Source organism: Oncorhynchus gorbuscha, linkage group LG19 (genome assembly GCF_021184085.1).
Source record: "Oncorhynchus gorbuscha isolate QuinsamMale2020 ecotype Even-year linkage group LG19, OgorEven_v1.0, whole genome shotgun sequence".
In the NCBI taxonomy this organism is placed as follows: Eukaryota; Metazoa; Chordata; class Actinopteri; order Salmoniformes; family Salmonidae; genus Oncorhynchus; species Oncorhynchus gorbuscha.
The window spans coordinates 42,593,817-42,604,162 of record NC_060191.1 but is presented as its reverse complement, the minus strand read 5'-3'; the positions used below and the strand labels follow the sequence as shown (position 1 = coordinate 42,604,162).

The 10,346-nt window shown below is 40.2% G+C and overlaps 2 protein-coding genes across 2 annotated transcripts in view; one reads left to right on the top strand and one right to left on the bottom strand.

The window, feature by feature from the left end:
• The window catches only part of LOC124004691 (E3 ubiquitin-protein ligase TRIP12), a 71,853-nt gene extending 66,725 nt beyond the window's left edge, over positions 1-5,128 (bottom strand). The window contains exon 1 of the mRNA XM_046313390.1: positions 5,108-5,128. The gene's annotated coding sequence lies outside the window, so the exon portion shown is untranslated. The remainder of the gene's footprint in view (positions 1-5,107) is intronic.
• Positions 5,129-5,561: 433 nt separating this feature from the next.
• The window catches only part of LOC124004693 (ras GTPase-activating protein 2-like), a 46,449-nt gene continuing 41,664 nt past the window's right edge, over positions 5,562-10,346 (top strand). Inside the window, exons 1-2 of the mRNA XM_046313404.1 lie at positions 5,562-5,733; positions 8,972-9,095. Coding sequence (XP_046169360.1) covers positions 5,676-5,733; positions 8,972-9,095 — 182 coding nt within the window. The 5' untranslated portion in view covers positions 5,562-5,675. The remainder of the gene's footprint in view (positions 5,734-8,971; positions 9,096-10,346) is intronic.

Sequence of the window (10,346 nt, the reverse complement as noted above, 5' to 3'; positions counted from 1 at the left end):
AGCACTAGCTGTATTAAGCCTACAACAGTGAAGTTTCAGTCCGCTAGGTGTATCTCTACAGCATGGGCATATCTCTGGGTGACGTGGACATCCCCATGCATTCACCTTATCAACATATGACTAATACAATATTGCACCATGCAATTCTCTGGGCTCCATCTGCAATCATAACCAGTAGTATATACCAGGACTAATGATACACAGAATAATAATAGCTGTTTGGTGAATCTATTAATTCATTATTATCACTGGAGTGGTGTTATGAAATGTATTTCATCACTTAAAATCTTGCCAAAGCATATTCTGTAGGAAGGGTTTATAATTTGACATGATTTATAGGAATTTGGTCATGGACATATGAACTTTGAAATGAACAAGGGAGAGGTTAAACATAGGCGGAGTCTGGCATAAGCTTATTCCCACACTTTACAATAACTCTGTTGCAGTGGTCTTAGATAGTCTCCTTATAGGCTTTTCCCTCCATAACAACACTGCTGCCCAGTTGATCTCCATGCAGCGCCACAGCATCATACACCTACAGAAAAGCACCCCTCAATCTCAGGAGATGCCCTTCTGGAGGCATACAGCCATAGTCATTATACGCTAATATAGGCCTATTTGCCTAGTAGCCAGAGCATATGTTCAATTCCAACATATTTGAACATTTAAGTCGTACTTCATTCACCTTAATTCAGTCAGTATGTCATCCATGTAATTTTAGGTATTGGTGTCTTGTGGAATAATTGTAGAACTATTTGAATTTTATAACTGTTTTTAATTATAGGCCTCCCTTTAAGAAGAGACCCTAACTCACAGGCCTCTAAATAAATGTTAAACAAAATAGTTGAAGAAGCACATGCAGTGACTGATAGGGAAAACAGACCTGGGAATAAGAATAGGCTATTTGGCACGCCTTGGCTATTTCGCTCAGGACAGGTTATAGGCGAAGACTTAATCAATATTTTGTTTTGTCTCATTTATTGTTATATGGATATAGCCTCTGCGTGATGGGACTGTGCAACGCAAATGGCTATAACAACCCTACATAGAGTGGAATTCGCACAAGGCCTACAGTCTGTGCTCCCAAATAGTGGAAAAAGTGTGATTCATTAGGTTAATGATCACCACAGTAGCCCCACGTGGCTATAAACATGTATTATGCAATTATAAGGCCATTAAATAACACAGCATGGCATATTTAGATAGCGGAATAGGCTTAGCCCAAATCATATTTACTTTCTATTTTGCAGCTCAGGTGGTTATTCTAGACAAGGCTCTTCTGTGTCTTTGTGGTATCATTCTCACACAAGTCATTTGCTGAAGGCCCAAGCCTATACTACGCGATCTACTGGTATAACGTCGTTATCGAATGCCGTTCTAAACAAGCTTTAGACTTTTATTTTGGAAATTAAACCGGATGCTGCAAAGCAACTCTACGTCTGGGCTACAGTTGCTTGACTGACTAGCTAACTTCAACTAGCTACGTTCGGTTCATGTCCTTTGCAGATGGCACATTCCTGACAAAAGTTTGTACGTATAAAAAATATCTGTAACCAAGTAAAGGGAGACTTAAAGTAAGAATTGAACGTATAAATGTTCATTCATAGTCGTAACATAATTTGTACATTTACAGATCTAATTTAAGGGTTAGGTTTCATGTTTCACACATGGCTTTTCTTTTGATCCTAACAATTTACGTATGGATTTTCTTACGATCTTAATTATACGTACATTCAACCTTTTGGCAGCTATCTGGCTCCATAACAGGAGGCCATAATTGGTAAGTCCTTGCACTGCAGCTCTTACTTTCATAAGGCAATTAGAAATAAAAACAAATCTAAGTCATAAAATATTTTTACCGTTTTCTTTACTGAATGCTTCTTTTTATCTTTGTTAAATGTTTTACCTCTTACCTCTCTCTCTTTACTTCTCAGTTGTATTTCCTTTGGTAAATGAAGAGTGTGTAGACTTTGCAAAAGTGCAAATGCTTAGTAAATCTGACTGTCTGTTTACTCTGGTGCTCTGTTGGACAGTCACTTGGTGGCCTCGGGGTCAGCCAATCTGAGAAGTTAATTCCTTTCCCATCATCCCTCAACATTTTAGAGTCTGGCCCACATGACACAATATCCAGATGTTCCCCTCTCTCCATGCCCCTGGAGTTGGGACTGGCTCTGATCTGGTAACAGGTTTATTAGGTACTACGGTACTTTCCTTGATCCTCCACAACCCCCTTGTTACCTAATGCTACCAGTTTCTGGATAAACGTTAACTACTACTCTCTGCTCCTTCAATTAGTAAGTTGACTGTGTTAATGAAGATAAACCATTGAGGTGGCTGTGAGTCACAGGCCATGAGAGTTTGACTATTTACAACTAGCTACACAGTCTAAATAGTTATTGATGAATAACACATATTTGACAATTCAAAGCATAGTCATCATGGCTGATACCCATAAGGAACACATGTATACCTATAACCAAATGCAAATCAGGTTAGGTTTACACATTAAAACTTCTCTGGTTTATAGAAACGGCAAATTGAATCACACTGGTCTCCTCTCCTGACAAGCATCTGGTCATCTAATCTACTTCCTTCAATAAGGTAAGTGGTCACAGATAAAACATCCATATGGGTGATTCCTCACAAAACTAGAACAAAAAGATGATCAGATTTGAGGGATTTCCACAAAATGTTGTTTATAGAAGGTTCATTTGGTGGAAGGATTGTTGACATACTTGACATTTGTATCTTAAAGCATAATTGAGAAATAATTAATTGAACCTGGAATGTGACATTTACCCAGGCCTCCTTTAAGACTCCATAATGTTTAATATGTGGGTGCTACAAAGCAGAAATTGCTGTCATATGAAACCGCTTGCTCTGTAATAGAAGACAATTATTATTGAAATCAAAACTAACTAAAACTAACTAACTAAAGCAAAACTAACTAATATTACAGAGCAAGCGGTAAAGCTTCAAATGACAAATGTTTGCTTTGTAGCACCTACAGATGAAACATTATGGAGCCTTAAAGGAGGCCTGGGTAAGGCCAAAATGTCACAAATGTTCCAACTTTAATTATTTCTCAATTATGCTTTGAAGTACAACTGAAGGCAATAGACAACTTCTCTGATAGAAAACAGGCCTGTGGCATCAACATTAGTCCAAAAAAATGTATTGCAGTGTCGAAATTGACTACAAGGTGTAAATAGGATAATTTTGGTAATAGTCAGTCTTGTAAGTAAGTTTGTCATGACTTAATTGAGCGTAGGGTTTTGATTTCGACAATGCTCACTTGCCCACTAACACAGGATACACATTTGCCGGGATTGCACTCTATCCAATCCTACCGCAAAACTCACAGACAGTGAGAGACTTCCCAGCAGGACCACGGATCGGACTTTGTTTACATTAAGACAACACGTTGCCCATTTTTTTACTTGATAAATACAGCACCAAATACCTTAGCTAGGTGTAAAATTGCACGATTAAAACCTCCCAGATAAAAACTTTAGAATAAATTACAGACGTCTTGAGTTATCTTAGATTCATTCGGACTATTTTGAGGAAGTGATACTGGTTTTGTTGCTATGGTCTCATGGGGGACAAACATCAGCAACTACCACATCGAACCACACCCCCAAAAAAAGACTGAAATCTAATTTTCCTTAATGAGCAAGAGATTAACACATGCAGAATCGGTGCATTCAGTCGCTCTAATAGCCTCTTAAATGTACAGTAACTACATGTAATCTAAGTAATGCCCGAAAGTAATTATTAATCATAAGAGGACCATAAACAATAACTAGTAATATGTCATAATCCAAGAAAGGTTCAAATCTCACCTTTCTGATAAAAAGTCTTAGAAATTGCTCAGGTGTAGTCACATTTGAGGACACAAGTGCAAGTACACAGTACAAATATGAGGAAGATACGAAATATTTTATTTGACGTATATTTCCTATTCAACAAAACTGTATGAATAAAGCTTGAAATAATATAATAATAATAATAATTTGCCATTTATTCACAGTCAAAACTGTATGGGTGGTGAATAAAGCGTTACAAGCGCCATGCTCTACCAACTGAGCTGACATGTGCTTTATAATCAAATTATAAAATCACTTACTATAATATGTCACCTTCCTTATAACTGTAAAATACATATCTCTATGGTTAGAGAATGTGCATATTTTCTAAAGGTCAGTCTTGATCAAAACATTTGCCCCCAGCGCTGTGAATGTCAAATAGAGCTCCATTAATATCATATTAAATTTGTCCATCTATGACAAACAGAAATAGATTTGTTTAAAATCTATTAATTATTTTAGATTAATCGCTATAAATCTATCTTTGAATGTGCTATTGTGATGAAACCCCTCTCTCCTGCTGCGTTATGATGTAAGGATTGCAGGTGTGCACTTTGTCAGTGGATCTGATGTAGGGTTCAGCCAGGAGTTGATGGACAGTCGGGAGAGCGAATTAAATGGTAGAAGGGACATCCCAGCTTCAAGTTGTTTCAGATTTAACATCCTATGTTACACAGGCAGACAAAATATACTACTGTGTCTGTGGAAACCAGGGCTATCGCTCAATAAAAGCCATTTCAATATACCGTGTCCACAGATCGATTTAGAAGCTAAAATGTGTTGGAACCAGTACCAGAACCACGGAGGTCCTCTAAACAGGGGACTTTACTTCTAAGAGGGATACAAATGTCAAATATCCTTCCTCCAAAAGGACGCTTCTATGGATGACATTTCGTGAAAATCCCTCAAATCATGGTATTTTTGTTCAAATTACATGAGGAATCACTCATATCGAAATAAGGTCAGGGTTAGGATGAAGGTTTTCAAATGGGCTTGCAATAAAGTGGGCACAAGGGTTCGGTTTTGAGGTCAAGATGGACTGGGGCTAGGGTTAGGGGTTATAAGGACATGGGTTACAGTTTTTTAAAAATGGGTGAAGATAAGGCTGGGGTTTTCTAAAGTTAGTATAAGGTTGGGTCTAGGATGTTGTTCCTGTGGTGTAAAGAAGATTATTCGGGTGCCAGACAGGCACAAGGCACCTTAATTTATGCTTGCCTTGGACAGGCAGATGTGCATACCTGTATTCCCTCTGTCCCTGTGAATGTCCTGAATAGTCTTGGATAAGCAATCCACCATCCAAACTGTGACTACCTTGAAATAAGAAAGAGATGAGAGAAGTGAACAGAGCCAGTTCCCTGTATTACTGAGAGAGAAAAAACAATCCAACTATACAAAACTATATCAGCAGCAGGACTGAACATTTTAAACTTTCAAATAACAAAATATCAAGAAATGCTCCTAGTGCGAGCATAGAAATTAAAATTGTCTGTGCAAGCTGTCTGTCTGAAGGTCAGGTACCAAAATATTAGCATCAGAGACAGGAGAGAAAGAGGAGCATCCTCCCATCTTTTATATATTTTTTGTAAAACCTGCACAGAGCTTCCGTTTGTTTTACCAACTGTGAGAGCCTGTGCAGTGAAGGATATTCACACAAGTCTCTCCAGTCTCGTCTAATGTCAGCATACGGCCAATAGCGCTCGTAGTGACGCTGCAGTAGGTTGGCCCTTCGCTTGCATTCATAAACGGATATGATAGCTAAGCGTTGAATGTACTACTGTAGCGACATATACACAGTCAAGTCGGACCATGGCGGAAGAAGACGAAACGAGAATTCGGATTTTACAAAGCCTGCGGGGAAAGATATGTAAGTGCGAACAATGTCCTTATTGTATCAGCGTTCTTCAATAGAGGGGGGCTAACAAAGTGAACGACGTGGGGAAAAAAGGGGCGCGGTACAATCAACACAGGCACTTCATGAAGATATGAGACATTGTTGTGAATGAATGTTGCCCGGGCCTCTATCAAACGTGTTTTATATTTGCAGAAAACACTATCGCAATGTAGCTATTTATTTTAATCAGTTCCTCATCCGACGTCACCCTTAATAGAGCTAGGCCAGCTCCTGACAAAAGCATAGGCAAAGACGGGCTAGCTAGTACAGTCAGTGGCTAGCTCTCCATACACACGCATCAAAACACATAAACTGGCTAGATAAGTGTTAGCTACGTAGCTACGCTAGCTGTCTATATTACTAGCAAACGTAAAGTGCTTTCAGTGAAACTGTGCCACTCCCTTTCCAGATAACTTGTTTCCATGTTTTGTATCCTACCTAGATAGCTATCTAATCAGAATGTGTAATTCATAGCTAGTTGACGTTAGTTACCTCGCGTCTCTGTTCTCATTTTGCGATACGCTCGTGGCAGGAAGTTGTCTCCGTGTGTTGGTTAGCTGCTGAAGTTAATTGTGTTGAAATAGCTAACTAGTTTCGAAATTACACTATACCAGATTAGTGATCACTTGATAAATCATTTTAGAATTTTAAACTATACTATTCTCCAGCAGGGTTAGCTAACTAGCTAATTGCTGGTTTGTGTTGCTTTCATATTTCTAAAAAAAAAACATTAATTTACCCAGAATTTTAAGAAATTACTTCGAGTGGAACTTAAACACTTTCAGGATATATTTGGTCACAAATAACCTTGTCCATTATTCTTTTAGTAGGAAAATAGCATTAATTTCAATGGAATTAATAAAAGTTCCTTAGTAATTTCGTTGAGTTCTGTGCAAAAAGTCATAATCATAAAGACAGATGGATTACTGAAATTGTTTCACATGAATGTCGGATGCATGCATTTTTGTTGCAATTAAGAGACTTCTTGAGGTCCTAAACTTAATTCCAAATGGTCATCCATCATTATCCTCTATAAAGGATGTCATTTCATGACTTGCATCTGTGATTAACAGCTAGCCTATAGGCAGATATTTAAGTAACCTTGTCAAAGACCATTTGAAAAGAATTTGCTTGAGTTCCTAAACACGCACCTGGCTTTTATATGCAGGCAGTTTGTTAGTTTTGAATGAGCACAGTACCGCAACAGGATCTTTTGATGGAATGTTACTGGCACACATACAATACTGTCAGCTTTGTAAGGGTGGCTGTGAGAGAGAACAAGACCATTCACACTGTCCATCTACTGCAAAATGAGAAAACAACATAATTAGCATTGCGTACATAAACCTGTCTTGATTTCAGGAAGTCTAGTAAAGTACGAATTTTGCAAACATATCTGAGGTTATCTCAATGGTCTGATAGATGTGACTCCTCATTTGATCAGTGTTTTCACTTGGACAATTTAAAAAAGGACTCATCGTAGTACCTGTATCATGAGAAGCCCTTGGTTATAGACTACTGTACCTGTACCACTACTCCCCCCTCCCCCTCTCTCTGGCTCTGATGCTCACTTCTGCAGATGCTATCATGCATGTACAAACAAGCACACACGTTGACATGCACACCAGCACAAAGTCGTCATAGGTGTGCATGTAAGCAAAATAAATGAACGCATTATGCACTCGCGTGTGCACAGACAACGGCTGCAAAACAAATGAAAGTTTCACTACCATGCATTGATGAGCACCCAGGAAGTAAGATTTTAAAAAATTGAGGAACTACCCTTGGTAAGAAACTGTTTGCCATCTTACGAAACCTTTCTTCTTCCTCTTGGGGTTTCTGTTTGTCTTCAACTAAAAAGTGTCAATGGAAGTTGTAGTCTATTCAGTACAAACAGAGAAGTTTGTAGTAGTGTGGCATTTGCTCTTTGACCTCTTGCCTCCATTTCCACGGCGACCAGTGCTTTTTTTTGTGAGGATGGCGTTGAGGAGGTTAGCGAGGGCTTGAACTCCCCTGCATGTCGGGCTCACCGGGGCTTAGTGGTAGCTCAGGGCTCTGCTGTAGGTTTTCACAGCCCTTTTCTGGGATTAGACATATTAATAGCCTGTTAAAGAGCCTGATCCCTGACTCTGGCTTTTCCCCATTAAAGTCTGCTCACCCTTATATCCCTCCCGACCTCTCGGACCAATTTAGACTGCTGTCAACCACTTCACACGGAATAATCTTGTGGTTCACAGCTTCACACATTGGACTCAGTGAAAGTTGTGAGAGACATGCTAATATTGTTTTGATTTAGTCATGTGTGAAACTATTTATTACTGTATGTCATAACCTTTTTGGAATTGAATGAAAGTACAGCGTTTATTGTAAATTCATGCAAACAGGAACCTGGTAGCGCTCTATAGAGCAGATGTAAACACAGAGCTCTGTTACTTGTAGTGTGCAGTCCTTATGGTGCTGTAGTATATCCATTTTAGAGGGCATTTGCTGCTGTGCTGTTGATCCAGGTGCAAGCAGTTTACCTGGCTGGTGATTTCCGAGGTGTTTCACATTTGTGAATCAGCACTCCACTGTCAGAGCCGGGAGGAAGTTGATGTGCTGTGTCTTTGACCACATCTTACGTGATGCTCAACTCTCAATTTAGGCCACATCCACCCTGTGCGCCCCACACCTTGCCACCCCAACCAGGCTTACTGTCACTCACACAATCCATTTTAGTCCACTCAGGGAGTCCTGAGTTCCCTATCCTCATTTATCCAGGCTGAATACATAAATTCAATTACTAGGCCTCTACATGCCACATCATGAAGTTGTCGAAATCAAAAAAATAAATCTTCAAATAAGTCCTAACTGAACACACTTCAGTTGAAACATTAGGGTGTTTTTTATTATTTAAATCAGGGCTGTTCAATGTCAGTCCTGGAGAGACATAAAAACCACTTCTGGTTTTCATCCTCTCCTAATAAAGGACTATTTCAGACCTGGAACACCAGGTGAGTGCAATGAACTACCAGGTAGAAAAACAGAATCCAGAAGTGTTTAGGCCTTCCAGGACCGGAATTGAACAGCGCTGATTTTAAATGTTCACATTTAGTATTCTCAACCATATTAACAGCAGGTCGATAGAAATAGACATAATTGCCAAGGTGTCATAAGTCTTTTTTCCACATTAGCCCCACCTGCCTCTGACCCTCTCCTCCATATCCTGCAGGTGAAGGCAAGAACCTGGGTCCCTGTTCGGGGCCCAACCGACAGCGTGACCTCTGCACCTTCTGCACCATCAGCCTGGACCAGGAGGAGGTGTTCCGGACCAAGGTGTTTGACAAGAGCCTCAGGTAACAACCATTTAGTCATATTATATAGCCTATGCCATTTAGCAGATTCTTTTATCCAAAGCGACACAGCTGTGTGCATACATTTTACGTATGGGTCGCCCAGGGATCAAACCCACAACCCTGGCGTTGCTATGGCAATGCTCTACCAACTGGGCCACAATCTCCCTCCATCATCAGAGACTTGTCCCGAAGCCACTCCTGCGTTGTCTTGGCTGTGTGCTTAGGGATGTTGTCCTGTTGGAAGGTGAACCTTCGCCCCAGTCTGAGGTCCTGAGTGCTCCGGAGCAGGTTTTCATCAAGAATCTCTCTGTACTTTGCTCCATTCATCTTTCCTTTGATCCTGACTAGTCTCTCAGTCCCTGCCTCTGAAAAACATCCCCACAGCATGATGGCCAGGTTTCTTCCAGATGTGACACTTGGCATTCAGGCCAAAGAGTTCAATCTTGGTTTCATCAGACCAGAGAATGTTGTTTGTCATGGTCTGAGAGTCCTTTAGGTGCTTTTTGGCAGACTCCAAGCGGGCTGTCATGTGCCTTTTACTGCGGAGTGGCTTCCGCTTGGCCACTACCATAAAGGCTTGATTGGTGAAGTGCTGCAGAGATGCTTGTCCTTCTGGAAGGTTCTCCCATCTCCACAGAGGACCTCTGGAGCTCTGTCAGAGTGACCATCGGGCTTTTGGTCACCTCCCTGACCAAGGCCCTTCTCCCTTGTTTGCTCTGTTTGGAAGAATATAGGAAGAGTCTTGGTGGTTCCAAACTTTTTCAATTTAAGAATGATGGAGGCCACTCTGTTCTTGGGGACCTTCAATGCCCCAGAAATGTTTTGGTACCCTTTCCCAGATCTGTGCCTCGACATAATCCTTTCTCGGAGCTCTACAGACAATTCCTTCGACCTCATTGCTTGGTTTTTGCTCTGACAATGCACTGTCAACCGGGATCTTATATAGACTGGTGTATGTGCGTGTGTGTGTGCCTTACCAAATCATGTCCAATCAATTGAATTTACCACAGGTTGACTCCAATCAAGTTGTAGAAACATTTCAATGATGATGATCAATGAAAACAGGGTACACCGAGCTCAATTTCGAGTCTCATCGCAAATGGTCTGAATACTCTAAAAACCTGTTTTTGTTTTGTCATTATGGGGTACTGTGTGTAGATTGATGAGAAAAACAATGAATTTAATCAATTTTAGAATAAGGCTGTAATGTAACAAAATGTGGAAAAAGTCAAAGGGTCTGAATACTTTCCA